The 17497-nt window shown below is 42.4% G+C and overlaps 1 protein-coding gene across 1 annotated transcript in view; it reads right to left on the bottom strand.

Annotated features, from left to right (window-relative positions):
• LOC122422169 overlaps positions 1-17497 on the bottom strand; it is a 155733-nt gene that overhangs the window by 120254 nt on the left and 17982 nt on the right. The window contains exon 9 of the mRNA XM_043438464.1: positions 4735-4873. Within this exon, the coding sequence (XP_043294399.1) occupies positions 4735-4873 (139 nt within the window). The remainder of the gene's footprint in view (positions 1-4734; positions 4874-17497) is intronic.

Below are 17497 nucleotides of genomic sequence, written 5' to 3'. Positions count from 1 at the left end.
TCTCAGCATTTATGAGCACTTTTCTACCAATTTTTCCCTAGTTTTAAAAGTAAGAGCCAACATGCACACAGAAAGCCACACGAACAAATGCACAGTGTGCAGCTCCATGAGTGATCACAAAGGGAACATGCCCGTGTGATCACCATGCCACCAATCATTTCTTGGGTTATTGGGGCCTCAAAGGACGTGATATCCACTTGCTCAGGCCAAAACCCCAGGAGCCATCTTTCCTTCCTTTCTACCCTTCATATCATACATCTCAGCCATCAGCAAGTGCTAACACCTCTACCTTCAAAATATACTCAGAACTCAACCTTTCTGACCATCTCTACTGTTACCAGCCAACTCCAAGCCACTGTCACTTCCAGTCTGGACCCTGGCACAGGCTCTCTCATCCCACTCTTGCTCCCCAGATCTATTCTCCCCACAACCATTGGCATAGTCCTTTTCACATGAGGACTGCATCCTGTCACTCTCTAACAGTGGATCATCTCCATGACACTAGTTCTTTACTTCTCCCTGTACTGATGTCCTTTGCTATGTAACTTTGCAGTGAACTGCTCACCCCTCTGATTCTGGGCTCAGCGGTATGTTTTGCAGAGTAGATATGATCAAGAGGAGATTGGAAATGGCTTTCAGCATTTAGCGGCTTTTGTTTTTGCAAAATTGTCCGTGAATGGAGAACAATCCAATTCATGGTATCGCCACATCCTCCTGATCTAATGTGCCTTTCCAGATTGCCTTGCATAGTCTTGCCCTATACCTGCTGTGGTCTCTGCCTCCCCAGCCCCGCTCTCTGGCTCTCAGGGTCTGGGCCAGGATCCCACCTTTCCCCTGGGTCCTTCCCTGCCCACATTGGCCCAGAGTGGTCTCGCCCACTCTGCTTGGTGCCTTTTAGCAATCTCCTCCCCAACTCCACATCGGCATCAGATAAAAGGGAATCTCCAGGCTCTCTCACTATGTACCTGTCTCCCTCCCACTGCACTCTAGACTTTATTCAGCTGCCCTTTCCGTCTCTGCCTTGTCCTGGAAACTGACCACTCAGCATCATCTTTGGGGCTCACTTTAGTCAGTTATAGCCATAGTTCAGATCAAAACAATCTTCTGACTTTTTTCTCTGTCACTTACTTGGAAACAGGACAAACTTACCCAGGAGGCACAGCAGCACGGGACCTAGAGGCCCACAGACTTTTATGTAAAAAGGGACTTCCCTGGTGGTCCAGTGGTTAAGACACCACGCATCCCACGCAAGCGGCATGGGTTTGATGCCTGGTTGGGGAACTAAGATTCCACATGCCATGCGGTGCAACCAAAAAAAAGAAAAATAATAAAGATACAATAATGAATCCAGCCTGGATTATATTCCTCTTTGTTCCCTATGTTTGTAGAATATATATATTTTAATATTTCTTTAATGGAGGAAGAGGCCCACAAAGATAAAAATTTCTAAGACAACCAAAAGTCATAATGCTATCCTGGTGGTTTTTAGTATATTATCATCTTCTGTGGGCATGTAAATGTTTCAACTTAACTATAAATGCCTTAAAAATGAGTATTGCCTAGACTTCCCTGGCTGTCCCAGTGGTTAAGACTCTGTACTTCCACTGCAGAGGGCACAGGTTCAACTCCTGGTTGGGGAAATAAGATCTCACTTGCCTCATGGCATGGCCAAAAAATAAAAAAAATTTAAAAAAAAATCATTGTTGTTGTTCAGTTGCTAAGTCATGTCTGACTCTTTGTGACCTGATGAATTGCAGCATGCCAGACTTCCCTATTCTTCATTGTCTCCTGGTGTTTGCTCAAACTCATGTCCATTGAATCAGTGATGCTATCTAACCATCTCATCCTCTGCCGCCCCTTCTCCTCTTGCCCTCAGTCTTTCCCAGCATCAGGGTCTTTTCCCGTGAGTCTGGCCTTTTTTTGTATATTCACTTCCCTACAGAAACTTTCTTACCAGATACTTGTTTTAATTGGCACATGCAACATGTTGCCCATAACACAGAAAGGTCATGGCTGCATTTTCTTCTCTCTATTCTAGTGTCAAAGCCGCAGATGATAGACTGTGTGAGCCCCACACAGTAGCTTAATCCACATAAAGACAGTGGCGATCTCCCACTGTTGGTGGTAAGCTCACAGCCAGGTAGCATTCTCACACATTATTAGAGGCAAATGAGAGGAGGCGGTGATTCTGCTCATTCATTCATTTAGGGGAATCCTGGCTCCTCTCCTCTCACTAGTTATATGGCCTAGCTAAGTAATTTAAGCTCTTTGCCTAGATTCCTGAACTGGAAGCTGGGGAATAAATAAGGCACTCACTTCAGAGGGCTGTGATGAATAATAAATGAGACAATCTACTTCAAGGCCTAGAATGGTGCCTGGTGAACACGCTTGAAATGGTAGCTGTCAATTAATTAGACAAAAAATCGACTGCCGACACATTTATTGATTGAATGAACCAACAATGAACAAACATCCAGAGTTCGTGTCTCCGGGCTCTCTTTCTCTGCAGTGCTCCTCCGCCAAGCACCAGCTGTGAGAACCCTACATCAGTCTGCCCCAGCCACATAAACCCAGCATGCTGGTGTTCCCTGGCCTTTGGCGGAACGCAGGAGCTTTGAAGGTTTCTCAACCTGCCAAGTGTCTGCTGGCTGGAGAGAGGACTTGTCAGCGTCCCAAGGGTGGGAGACGACTCCAACAGCCATCTAACTGGCCTCCCCTGCCCCAGCATTGCCCCCACTTCAGGGCATCCTCCACAGAGCCATGGGCAGATCTTTGCGAAGGTGTGAATTAGGTCACATCACTTCCGTGATTATCTTTTGAAAGGCTTCTCTCTGAGTTTAAATGACAAATCCTCAATAGCTGACCAAGCTCTCAGCCTTCTGCCCCAGCCTGCTCTCCACTGGCTCCCTCGCCACCGCCCACCGCAGTCCACACTCTAGACTTGACCTTTGTCCGTTCTCCAAGCAGCACTTTCTCTTTATCCACAGACCTCCTGCCTGCCTCTACCTTGGAGTTCCCCCTGCCTGGACCGTTTTCTCTTTTCTCTTCACTTGGCTAGCTCTCACTCCACCTCGAACACTCTGACTCCCAGACCAGATTACGTTCTCCTACTTCGCTCTCCTACAGCATCTAGCTCTTCCCCACCATCACTGCAGTTTGTTCTAATTATCTGTTTAAAGTCTGTCTTTCCAGCAAAAGAGACACAGACGCATAGAAGAGTCTTTTGGACTCTGTGGGAGAAGGCGAGGGTGGGATGATTTGAGAGAATAGCACTGAAACATGTACATTACCATATGTGAAACAGACCGCCAGTCCAGGTTCTATGCATGAGACAAGTGCTCAGGGCTGGTGCACTGGGATGACCCAGAGGGATGGGATGGGGAGGGAGGCGGGAGGGGGGATCAGGATGGGGAACACATGTACACCCATGGCTGATTCATGTCAATGTATGGCAAAACCACTACAATATTGTAAAGTAATTAGCCTCCAATTAAAATAAATAAATTTAAAAAAATAATAAAGTCTGTCTTTCCCAACAGAGCTTGGTGGGGGCACCAGCATGCCTGCCTTGGTCTTGGCGGAATCCTGAAGCCTCCCATAGTGCCTGGCTCATAGTGTCTCTCAACACACTGACTGAAAGAATGAGTTAATAAATTCAAGAATAAAGTCCCAAAGGGAAAAGAAAAAAAAAAAAAAACAAAAATGAGTCTCCATGCCAAGCATAAATTTGCATTCACTAAAACAGAGGGGGAGCAGAGAATAAGAGGGATACACAGGTAGCCCCCCTGTGCCTCAGTTTCCCCATCTGTAACTGAGGACACTGAAAAGCCTATCTTACAAGGCTGTTGTGAGGATTAAACGAATCAACAGGAATAAAGCACTTAGGACAGGATGTGACATATGCTGGCACTGTACATGATTATTATTTTCATTATTCACATGGGGCATTTTTCCTGGATGGTGTAACTCATTCCACACAGCAAATGCGGGAGCAGCTTACTAAAGCACGCATGCGCAGGAAGGGGAGTCTGAGGACTGGCGGGCAGTGTGCAGAGCCCCATCCTAGAGGGGCACCAGGCAGGAATGGCTGAGGCTGCTCCTCCCTGAAGTGTCCTGTTATCTCCAACATGGTCCTGATGGGGAAGTTACGACCCTGCTCTCAGGAAATGCACATAACTCACTGCTGCATTTTCAGCCCATCTGGAGAGCTGGGCCCAATGAGTATTCTGTCTTTATCCTTCCCAGTCCCCAAGAATAACACATCAAAGAGCATGTTTGCATCCCTACAACAGATAACAGCACTGCCATAAGCTTCAGGGGCCACGCAAGCTACAGACAGAATGAATTAATAATTTCATGTATTTATAAAATATAAATTAACCCAAGAAATGTATAACTCCAAGTGAAATTCCAGCTTTTTAAAACTGAACAGAGAAAGACACTTTGATAAATAAAAGGTTAGTAAATGTTCATCATGCAGCATCACCAAATTGGCATTTATCACGTGGAACGAATCGTTCCTCTCTAATAGATAAATGTAGGTACACAGAAGCATCAGTCTCTGGGGATGAGGAGGGTACAGAATCCAGACAATTGATTTTTTAAATTACATTTGATTATCTGATGCCCTTTTTAACAATAAAAAAGCAAATAGTATGATCAGTAAGGGTTCTGAAGGCTCTTCTGCATTTATATAAACGCAGCAAATTACTCATAAAAACCATGGGCATTTACCTCTGTCTTCGTGTATAATATACCATGTCTGTGTGGGACCCAGTTTGCTTTGATGGTAAACAGCTCTTTTCTCTGAAACCTTGCTTTCTCTTGCTCTGCTCTGGGTTGAGAGGTTCCCTTAATAGCCAAACTAGTTCTCCCGGAAAAGAAAGTAGTGACACAAATGTATGTGTCAGACTTCATTCTTTTCCATAATACTGTAATGATAATTTACATTCATATTCAAAGATATAAAGATCCATACACTAGCTTTGTAGAGAAGTAGTCAAAACATAAAGGAGTCCTCAACTAAATATACCATGTATAATTAGTGCTATACTAAATATACCACAGCAAAGACAAAAAAAAAAAAAATGTGTGAGTCTATTACCCAAAGACATAGTATACTAAAAATTATCCTTTTTCCTTCCTGGGTCCCCTGACTCCAAAACAGAACAGTATGCATATGGGTGAGAATCCTGCAGATATTTATTTACATGGATTATTTATTATTGAAATTGGGGATTATTTTGTTGCTAAACAGGCTTGAAGGGCTTCCCTGGTGGCTCGGTGGTAAAGAATCTGCCTGCCAGTGCAGGAGACTAGAGTTCAATCCCTGGGTCAGGAAGATCCCCTGGATGAGGGCATGGCAACCCACTCTAGTATTCTTGCCTGGAGAACCCCAAGGACAAAGGACCCTGGCAGGCTACAGTCCATGGGGTCACAAAGAATTGGACATCACTTAGTGACTAAACAACAAACAGGTTTGAGGAAGACTATGTTTATCTATAAGCTATTTCCGAACATTACTAAGGATATATCATTAGAAAAGAGAGCAACTAAATAACTTAAGTTTCTATTTTCCTCACTGATATTCTTCCATTGAAAACCTGAAATAACATTAATAATAAGTTTATATGTATATAGAGAGAACAGGATTTCATAACTACAGTAGAAAAAAATGAAATTAAAAAAAAAAGAAGGAATCATTAGCATCACCTCCGGGTTAAAAAAAAAAAAAAAGGTGAGCTGAGATGGAAGGCCTGACTATGTAAAATCAAGAATACTTTTTTCCATACTGAAAAATGGATCAAGTTTTGCTGAGGTAACAGCACTGACTGAAAAACGTTAATTCTCCAGAAACACCCTGAGCTAGAACCTCTCTCTATAGCTTAGGAGGATCTGTGGAGCAGATTAAGGAGCTTGCCCCTGCCCTCTTCTCCCGTTCTCTGAATCTTTCTGAATGTTCCCAGGTGAACTAGAAAATTCCCCTTTGGCAGCAGAGCCTAGAAGTGGCACCCAGAAGGGCCCTCAGTTGCCCTTAGTGGAAGCTCCTTAAGGGTTCCCCAGACACAGAACAGTGAGCCAGAGATTCACCCAGAACCAGGCCAGTGAGCTCGGGCCCAGCCGGGGCCACCCGGCCTCTTGGCAGCGCCCATGCAGGCAGACACTCACGCGCTGCCGCCACACACGGCGCCACCCGAGAGAAGGGAGATCTTCCTGCTCCACACGCCCCCACCGCCTGGCGTACCCGAGCCACGTCCACCCTTCCCACCGCCACACCAGGGGAAACCCAGCCGCGTCCAGAATCCAACAGCGACGCACGGAAAGACGAGACGGGGGAGCAGTGCGTGGTGTCTGTGCCTCGCAGAGCCGCGGTTACGGAGACTTCCCCCCAGACCTTTCCCTTCGCGGCGCTCCAAGTGTCTGCTCATACCAAGCTGTGGTCTCAAGAGACGTGCTGGACATAAAGCTTATGTGAGACCAGGGAGAATGCGAGTTGGCCAGGGATACAAGCTACCTTTTATTAGAAATTTTATTGTACTGAGGGCTATGCATACATTATCTCTGGAAGTTTCTGTGATCACTCTATTCTACATAATTGAAGCTCAGAGACATTAAGTAACTTGCTCAAGATCACACAGTTGGTAAGTATCTGAGCTAGGTTTGAACCTGGATTTGTAAGACCCCATGCCTTTAACCACTGGAGGGGGGGGCGGGGGGGGGGGGAAGCCCATCCTGCTTATCTTGGTAGGTTACACAAATGTGGACAGTAAGAAAAAGAACCCATTTATTGATTTAACAAGCAATAGTTTCATCAAAATGCGAACAACAACAGCATGTGAAGGCAAGACATTAACAAAGGCACAAAGAAATGTTGGTTTGCCTTTGTATTAAAAACGCACACATACATACACACACAATTAGGTGAGACAAACGGAACAGTGTGAACACAGCAAGGCACATGTGGGGCAGAAAGATCATGAATCACATGATCACATGATCTGATTCTGTGGTCATAACGGTTTTCCTCCAGCCATACAAGAGCCTGCATTGGTTAACCCCAGAGACTGTGAAGAGCAAGATTGCTGCCTCCTTCTGTGGGTTAACCAAAGAGCAGTACTACTAAGCGCCACGTGGTTTCCTGATGGGATCCCAGAACAGAAAAATGACATGAATGGAAACACCAGTGAGAGTTGAGTAAAGTTTGCTGCTGCTGCTAAGTCGCTTCAGTCGTGTTCGACTCTGTGCGACCCCATAGCCGGCAGCCCACCAGGTTCCTCTGTCCCTGGGATTCTCCAGGCAAGAATACTAGAGTGGGTTGCCATTTCCTTCTCCCAAAAGCCAAGTCCAGAGTTTAGTTAAAAGTAACGTACCAATGTTAGTTTCTATTTTGACAAATGTTCCATAGTTATTTACAATGATTGATATTAGGGCAAACTGGCTAAAGGGAATACAAGGACACTGTACTACTTTTGAAACTTTTCTGTAAAATAAAAAACTATTGCAAAATGTAAGATATGCTTTTAAAAAGTTAAGTAAAATTTAAATATAAAAATGAGAGAGAGAAAGAGAGAATGTAATTCTAGAGACTAGAAAATTATCTTGTTGTCCTCTTACTATATTCAAAGGGGAAAACTATGCAGGGTGATTTTGCAAATGTTTTTCATTTTTTATGTTACTAATAATATCATACGGATGCAAAACCCCTGATTGTGTATATTTAAATAAAGAAGAAGATGATTCTCAAAGATCAGAAATATTTATATATGTTAAGTAAGTCAAAATCTTGCTTTGTCTGAGTAACTCTCTGGGGAGCTTATCCTCTTGCTAGTTAAATCATTAGCAGGAATTCTCTTTACAGGAGTGAGTATTAAAAGAATCTGCCACTAGACATAAAAGAAGACTTGGGAAAAAACAGCAAAAAATACCATGTCCTGAGATAAAGACTTAATACGCTAAAATTCAATTCTCCCTATATCAACCTGTAAACGAAATAGGCTTCCAACAAAAGGCTAACTATTTTTTTTTTTTTTTTTTTAAGGCTAACTATTTTTGTGGGGGAACTAGACAAGCTGATTTCAACAGCCATAAGCAAGCAGTAATAGCCATGAAAATCTGGAGAAAAAATAGTAATAGGAAAGAACCAACTCTACAAGATTTAAAAGTACATAAAGAAACTACAGGTTTAAAAGCAAAGTGGTACTGACTTTGACTAGAAAATTGATCAATGACATAGAACAGAATACCTAGAAATAGAATAAATTCCTGAAGTAATTTAATACATATAATAGTAACTTGTCAAAACATTAATGGAAAGATATATTACTTAATAAGTGATGCTGAGGCAAACAGATGGCAATATTTAAAATACCAGGTAGGCTGGTTTTCTACCTTATGCTGCTGCTGCTGCTGCTAAGTCACTTCAGTCGTTCTACCTTATACCTTCCACCAAATTAAATTCCAGATACACCAAATATTAATTCATAAACAAATAGATAAAAATATGGAAGGATTTTTAAAAATAAATGACAATATTTTGGGAAAAGTCTCTTTAAGTATAATATAAAAAACCCTTAAGTCATAAAAAATGAAGACCTGGATATCTGACTACATGAAAACAAAAATTTTCTGCATACTGAAGGGAGAGGGATAAACCAAGTAAAATACAAACAGCACACTGGTAAATATGTTTGTGACTCATATTCCAGGAAAGAAGATGAACATTATTAATATATAAAGAGCTGTAACAAGTCAATAAGGAAATGAACAAAATTCAATAGAAAAATGGGCAAAAGGATATAAACATACAGTTCATAAACAGGAAATACAAAGAACCCTTTCAACTGAGGCGAATATGTTCATCTTGAAGGGGAGTAAACATTAAACTGCATTCGTTCAGTTCAGTTCAGTCGCTCAGTCGTGTCCAACTCTGCAACCCCATGAACCAGAGCACGCCCGGCCTCCCTGTCCATCACCAGCTCTTGGAGTCCATCCAAATCCATGTCCATCGATTGGTGATGCCATCCAGCCATCTCATCCCCTGTCATCCCCTTCTCCTTCTGCCCTCAATCTTTCCCAGCATCAGGGTCTTTTCAAATGAGTCAGCACTTTGCATCAGGAGGCCAAAGTATTGGAGTTTCAGCTTCAGCCTCAGTCCTTCCAATGAACACCCAGGACTGATCTCCTTTAGGATGAACTGGTTGGATCTCCCTGCAGTCCAAGGGACTCCCGAGTCTTCTCCAACACCACAGTTCAAAAGCATCAATTCTTCAGCACTCAGCTTTCTTTATAGTCCAACTCTCACATCCATACATGACCACTGGAAAAACCATAGCCTTAATTAGACAGACCTTTGTTGGCAAAGTAATGTCTCTACTTTTTAATATGCTGTCTAGGTTGGTCATAACTTTCCTTCCAAAGAGTAAGCGTCTATTAATATCATGGCTGCAATCACCATCTGCAGTGATTTTGGAGCCCAGAAAAATAAAGTCAGCCACTGTTTCCATTGTTTCCCCATCTATTTGCCATGAAGTGATGGGACCGGATCCCATGATCTTAGTTTTCTGAATGTTGAGGTTTAAGCCAACTTTTTCACTCTCCTCTTTCACTTTCATCAAGAGGCTCTTTAGTTCTTCACTTCCTGCCATAAGGGTGGTGTCATCTGCATGTCCGAGGTTATTGATATTTCTCCCAGCAATCTTGATTCCAGCTTGTGCTTCTTCCAGCCCAGCGTTTCTGATGATGTACTTTGCATATAAGTTAAATACGCAGGGTGACAATATACAGCCTTGACGTACTCCTTTTCCTATTTGGAACCAGTCTGTTGTTCCATGTCCAGAACTAACTATTGCTTCCTGACCTGTATACAGGTTTCTCAATATGCAGGTCAGGTGGTCTGGTATTCCCATCTCTTTCAGAATTTTCCATAGTTTATTGTGATCCACACAGTCAAAGGCTTTGGCATAGTTAATAAAGCAGAAATAGATGTTTATCTGGAACTCTCGTGCTTTTTGGATGATCCAGCGGATGTTGGCAATTTGATCTCTGGTTCCTCTGCCTTTTCTAAAACCAGCTTGAACATCTGGAAGTTCACAGTTCACGTATTGCTGAAGCCTGGCTTGGAGAATTTTGAGCATTACTTTACTAGCATGTGAGATGAGTGCAATTGTATGGTAGTTTGAGCATTCTTTGGCATTGCCTGTCTTTGGGATTGGAATGAAAACTGACCTTTTCCAGTCCTGTGGCCACTGCTGAGTTTTCCAAGTTTGCTGGCATATTGAGTGCAGCACTTTCTTTTTTTTTTTTATGAGAAAATTTTTATTTATTTATTTATTTATTTTAGTTCTCTGAATGTTGAGCTTTATTTTTTTTTTAATTTTTTTCCCATTTATTTGTATTCATTGGAGGCGAATTACTTTACAATATTGCAGTGGTTTTTGCCATACATTGACATGAATCAGCCACGGATTTACATGTGTTCCCCATCCCGATCCCCCCTCCTGCCTCCCTCTCCATCCCATCCCTCTGGGTCTTCCCAGTGCACCAGCCCTGAGCAACTGTCTCATGCATCCCACCTGGGCTGGTGATCTGTTTCACCCTTGATAGTATACTTGTCTCAAAGCTATTCTCTCTGAACATCCCACCCTCGCCTTCTCCCACAGAGTCTAAAAGTCTGTTCTGTACATCTGTGTCTCTTTTTCTGTTTTGCATATAGGGTTATCATTACCATCTTTTAAAATTCCATATATATGCGTTAGTATACTGTATGGTCTTTATCTTTCTGGCTTACTTCACTCTGTATAATGGGCTCCAGTTTCATCCATCTCATTAGAACTGATTCAATGAATTCTTTTTAACAGCTGAGTAATATTCCATAGTGTATATGTACCACAGCTTCCTTATCCATTCGTCTGCTGATGGGCATCTAGGTTGCTTCCATGTCCTGGCTATTATAAACAGTGCTGTGATGAACATTGGGGTGCACATGTCTCTTTCAGATCTGGTTTCCTCGGTGTGTATGCCCAGAAGTGGGATTGCTGGGTCATATGGCAGTTCTATTTCCAGTTTTTTAAGGAATCTCCACACTGTTCTCCATAGTGGCTGTACTAGTTTGCATTCCCACCAACAGTGTAAGAGGGTTCCCTTTTCTCCACACCCTCTCCAGCATTTATTGCTTGTAGACTTTTGGATAGCAGCCATCCTGACTGGTGTGTAATGGTACCTCATTGAAGTTTTGATTTGCATTTCTCTGATAATGAGTGATGTTGAACATCTTTTCATGTGTTTGTTAGCCATCTGTATGTCTTCTTTGGAGAAATGTCTGTTTAGATATTTGGCCCATTTTTGATTGGGTCATTTATTTTTCTGGAATTGAGCTACAGGAGTTGCTTGTATATTTTTGAGATTAATCCTTTGTCTGTTTCTTCATTTCCTATTATTTTCTCCCATTCTGAAGGCTGCCTTTTCACCTTGCTTATAGTTTCCATTGTTGTACAAAAGCTTTTAAGTTTCATTAGGTCCCATTTGTTTATTTTTGCTTTTATTTCCAATATTCTGGGAGGTGGGTCATAGAGGATCCCGCTGTGATCTATGTCAGAGAGTGTTTTGCCTATGTTCTTCTCTAGGAGTTTTATAGTTTCTGGTCTTACATTTAGATCTTTAATCCATTTTGAGTTTATTTTTGTGTATGGTGTTAGAAAGTGTTCTAGTTTCATTCTTTTACAAGTGGTTGACCAGTTTTCCCAGCACCACTTGCTAAAGAGGTTGTCTTTTTTCCATTGTATATTCTTGCCTCCTTTGTCGAAGATAAGGTGTCCGTAGGTATGTGAATTTATCTCTGGGCTTTCTATTCTGTTCTATTGATCTATATTTCTGTCTTTGTGCCAGTACTATACTGTTTTGATGACTGTGGCTTTGTAGTAGAGCCTGAAGTCGGGCAGGTTGATTCCTCCAGTTCAATTCTTCTTTCTCAAGATTGCTTTGGCTATTCAAGGTTTTTTGTATTTCCATACAAATTGTGAAATTATTTGTTCTAGTTCTGTGAAGAATACCGTTGGTAGCTTGATAGGGATTGCATTGAATCTATAGATTGCTTTGGGTAGAATAGCCATTTTGACAATATTGATTCTTCCAATCCATGAACACGGTATATTTCTCCATCTGTTTGTGTCCTCTTTGATTTCTTTCATCAGTGTTTTATAGTTTTCTATGTATAGGTCTTTTGTTTCTTTAGGTAGATATACTCCTAAGTATTTTATTCTTTTTGTTGCAATGGTGAATGGTATTGTTTCCTTAATTTCTCTTTCTGTTTTCTCATTGTTAGTGTATAGGAATGCAAGGGATTTCTGTGTGTTAATTTTATATCCTGTAACTTTACTATATTCATTGATTAGGTCTAGTAATTTTCTGGTAGTGTCTTTAAGGTTTTCTATGTAGAGGATCATGTCATCTGCAAACAGTGAGAGTTTCACTTCTTCTTTTCCTATCTGGATTCCTTTTGAGTGCAGCACTTTCACAGCATCATCTTTCAGGATTTGAAATAGCTCAACTGGTATTCCATCACCTCCATTAGCTTTGTTTGTAGTAATGCTTCCTTAGGCCCACTTGACTTCACATTCCAGGATGTCTGGCTCTAGGTGAGTGATCACACCATCGTGATTATCTGGGTTGTGAAGATCTTTTTTGTACAGTTCTTCTGTGTATTCTTGCCACCTCTTCTTAATATCTTCTGCTTCTGTTAGGTCCATACCATTTCTGTCCTTTATTGAGCCCATCTTTGCATGAAATGTTCCCTTGGTATCTCTAATTTTCTTGAAGAGATCTCTAGTCTTTCCCATTCTATTGTTTTCTTCTATTTTCACTTTATAGACTGGCGTAGATCCAGAAGTTTAATATCATACAATGTTACAAAGGATGTGAAGAAACAAGCACTCTCTTATAGGTAACTGGAGGGAGTATACATGATGTTCATTAAAGCAAGGCCGTACAATTTCAAACAAAAGCACATTCTGACTTGCTAAGTTCAATTCTAGTTATTTATCCTCTAGGCACACTCTCACAATTGCAAAACTCCACAGCTACAAGAATATTAGTTGCCACATTGTTGGTGATAGCAAAAGACTGGAAACTACCTAAATATCTGCTAATAGAGAACAGATTAAATAAACTAGAGTACATATAATGGAATGCTATGCTGCAGATAAAAAGAATGAAGCAATTCTATAAGGACTGACAGGAAAAAAACCTCCAAAATATATTAAGTGAAGAAAGCAAACAATTGAACAACATGCTATTGTTTGGGGTGAGGGGGGTCATATATTTATAAATGGATATAAAATCTGTATAGGAGAACAGCTGGCTAGGGGGACAAATGTAGAAAGACATTTGGTGACAGTACTCTGTAAGGTTACTCTTTCGGCCTCTTGAATTATTTTATAATGAACAATAAGTCCATTTTAAATAAAGAAGATAAAGTTAATTTTATATGAAACTCCATTAAATGCTCTGTAACTACATAAATGCATTTCTGAGAAGAAAGTGAAAACAAACAAAACCACCTGGTTCTTCAGGCCCCTGTCTCTGATCCTCAGCAGTCCCCACCCTCTCCCTAGGAAAACAATGCAGTGTTAAACCCTCAAAGCCTCTCAGCTCAGTTGTTAAGGTAATTGTGTTTACTCTTTCCCAAACAAAGTCATTAGAATCAGAAAAGTAAACGTGCTCAGTCCTCATGTTCTTTGATGTCATCTTCCTCCTTGCTCCCAGTGTGGGACTCCACAGCCCAAGGCACCATGGCCCAGAGCCTGATACACAAATTCCATAAGCATACAAAGCCCGATTCACAAATTCTATAAGCATTGCCATAGCTACACCATACTGCTTGTGATCGTGATGCAAAACAAACAAAACGTAAGGAAAAACTAATCTGAAATAAAACTATGAGCCCTGAAAAACACAAGCTATGGGGATTTTTCTGCCCTTTGAACACTTGCAGAGATTATGAAACTGTGGAGTGTTTTAAAATTTCAGAACAATTTTCCAGCGTGACCAAGTCCCAGATACAAGACCGTTCTCTTTCCTGAAAATAACATCTGATCAAGGCAAATGGTATGTTGAAACAGTAAGAGCCAGTGTCTGCGCCACCTGAGCCTATCAGATGCTTTCCCTCTAGGTGACCCTTGTTAAACATCACCTCAGCTCTAAATATGAGTCTAGGATTTCAGGTTCCTAAGACTCCAAAGCTGGTGGCTGTGTAGTCATGCTGACTGGATCTACACAGGGGAAAGACAGAGCCATCCCTGCCCTATTAGATGAACTACTCGACTCATCCAGATAAAGCACTCTGGTCAATGGGACACCTACGGTCTCCTCCAACTCCAAACCTCCCAGGGATCAGTCAGTCCTCACTTTGTGGGGTCCTGAGTCTACCCTCCTGGAGCTTCAGGTGCTTCTTTGTCATTTCTCCCTTTGTAACACTCCTTTTCACCTCAATTCCTTATAGCAAAGAGTTTGAAGTTGGAAGGTATTTAAGAAGGAAAAAAACAGAAAACAATTCAAAAGAAATTTGCTAGAATATCTTTTGCTCGTTTAACACACTGAGGTTAAGTTTCTCTAATGGCATTTAAATCCTTGGGGTTTTTTTCATTACTTTATGTACTTGCAATAAAAACATTCCTTTAGATGTTAGAAATTCTAACTAAAACAAGAACAAAGAGTGTTCCTTCTCTTCAGCTCTCCACCCAAAAGTTATCATTGTAAATCAAGGTAAGAAAGTAAATTAACCACTGGCATTTAAATGTTTGCTGTCCCAAATATTTATTCTTTCCCACTCCCCCAAATTTGTTTCATACAAAACAATGCTCATAAAAACAATAAATATTCATTCTTTATCTACCAAGATTTTTAGATCAAAGTCATGTGTGGCCCAAATCCTGAATAGCAAAAAGTAATGCTGTTTGTTCAGCAGGAAGCCTTCAACTTCCCAATAGCAACCTGACCAAGTTTGGTTTCCACTTATCTTTTAAGTACTGGTGTGCTAGGTATAAACATAAGAATGTGATTAGCACTTCACATTTGCATAGAACATTGTGAATATAGTTTGTTGTTGTAGTTTAGTCGCTAAGTCCTGTCCAACTCTTTTTTGACTCCATGGACTGTAGCCCGCCAGGCTCCTCTGTCCGTGGGACTTCCCAGGCAAAAATACTGGGGTGGGTTGCCATTTCCTTCTCCAGGGCATCTTTCCGATCCAGGGATAGAACCTGGGTCTCCTGATTAGGCAGGCAGATTCTTTACCATTGAGCCACCAGGGAAGCTAAATATCATTTCACTTACCTCTTAACGTACAGCGTGCCAGTGTGCAACAAAGCCTGTGGCATCCACCGCCGTGTTGTCTGTCCGTGTTTGCCTCCCATTACCAGAATGTAAACTCCAGGAAGAAATTAGGTCTATTCTACCCGAGCAATCTCAGAGCAGGAACCACATGCATTTTTTAAACTGACAAGAGGGCTGATGTTTTATTCTTTTCTTAGGCTCATAAAACTGTTATGGGCCCCCACTCACGCTCCCCAGCAAAAGGGAACTGGGGTCTCCATCTTCCCTGCCACATTCCTACTTCTCTGCCAGCTCCATTTAGGCTGAACATTTGCGGAGAGCTGTTGAGAACCTCCGAGAAGAGGGTCCCCTACCCCCAGTCCTAAGGGACATGAACCATCCCCACCCTTGCCAGCTCTGACTTGCCAGAGCCTCACTGTCCTCCCTGACTTGTGGTGCCCCTTGAGAGTGCCCCCCCAACACGGGCGCGCACACACACACACACACACACGCACACAATTGCCATGCTCAGACAACCGGACAGCCCCTGGCTTTCCATCCAGATTTGCAGAAGGAGTCCCATGGTGTGCACACTTTTCTGCTAGTCCCCTGAAAGCCCTGTGTTTCCCTGAGAAGTGCCTGTTCCCAGAGATTTTGTCTGTGTCTTTGCCTTGTTCAGGGACAAAGCTGTTGTCTCTGGGGACATGGTCTTATGTGATGAACTTGGCAAACAACTTTAAAATGACTGTGGAGGTTCCAGCCAGGGCAGATTAGTCAAGGGTAGATACATGTGCCTACCCCTGCAAACTGCTTTGTCTTTCAAGTGCCCTGGAGCATCTCTTTCAGAGAGTACAGAAGAGAGGATGGAGATTAAGTCATAGACCTGGTGGCTTCCCAGGTGGTGCTAGTGGTAAAGAACCTGCCTGCCAACACAGGAGACCTAAGAGACATGGGTTTGATCTCTGGGTTGGGAAAATCCTCTGGAGGAGAACATGGCAACCCGCTCCAGTATTCTTGCCTAGAGAATCCCCATGGACAGAGGAACCTGGGGGCTACAGCCTATAGAGTCGCAAAGAGTTGGACAAGACTGAAGCAATTTAGCACACACGTACACACACAGACTTGGTAAACTGCTTTAGCAAGATGGATTACTATCCCACCAAATTATTTAGGGACACATATATACTGCTGGACTACTGAGCCATCATATGTTAGTTGCTTCCAGTGAGTCAAATGTAGGACACACCCCCACCTTCAATGTCCCTCATTAGAGGCGGCAGAGGGCACAGGCCCCAGGTCCCAGATCTGCCATAAACCCATCTGGATGACCTGTAGCCTAGCTCTGAGCTTCAGTTTTCATTCCCTGAGATGCTGTTACTCTGCTTTGCAGATTACTTCCAGGATTGGACATGACATGACACACAGGATGGACGGCAGGGAGGGAGAGATTCGGTAAATAAGAGGCCTAGGTATGTTGTTTTTTAAGGGCTTGCTGAGATGCACGGCCCATACTCTCAAGAGACGTAGGGACGTAAGTGGAAGCGGCAAATGTGTAAATATTACACACGCCCCAGGACAGACCTCTCCACAGGGGGAAGCCCCAAGATGGGAAGCAAAGGAAGCACGGTCCTGTCTTTTGGGGCGGGGAAATCCTTCACAGAAGAGGTGACAAAGGGACCTCCCAGAAGTCCAATGATTAAGACGCCACACTCCCACTGCAGGGGGCATGGGTTCGAACCCTCCTCAGGAAACTAGGATGCCATATGCTGCACATCTTGGCCAGAATGAAAAAAAAAAAAAGAGGTCACACAACCTGGGCCATGAAGGATGTTTAAGTAAGGACAAGCAAAGACTGGAATGGCATTGCAGATGGAGGGAACAGCATGAGCAAAGGCCTGGAGGTTAGAACACCTGGGGCCTATAGGATAAGCCTGAGTCACATGGCATGAGCCTGCAGGGTGGGGAACAGGAAGCCTGAGGAGAATCAGAGGCAGAGTAGAGTGAATTTTTAGCCCTTACTTACACGAAACAGGGGGTGTGCACTGAATTGCGCTTCCTCTTGAAACCCTCTCTTTATTAATTTTAATCGGAAAAATAACATGCTCATTGTTTAAGGAAAGAATCCAGTCATATAAAAGCAATAAAATAAACCATCTTTCCCCATTCCCTAGAGGTTAACAGTTTAGTATTTATC

This window comes from Cervus canadensis, chromosome 19 (assembly GCF_019320065.1).
Source record: "Cervus canadensis isolate Bull #8, Minnesota chromosome 19, ASM1932006v1, whole genome shotgun sequence".
Lineage (NCBI taxonomy): Eukaryota > Metazoa > Chordata > Mammalia > Artiodactyla > Cervidae > Cervus > Cervus canadensis.
Note: the sequence above shows the minus strand (reverse complement) of the source record. Positions and strands in the feature narration are given on the sequence as shown.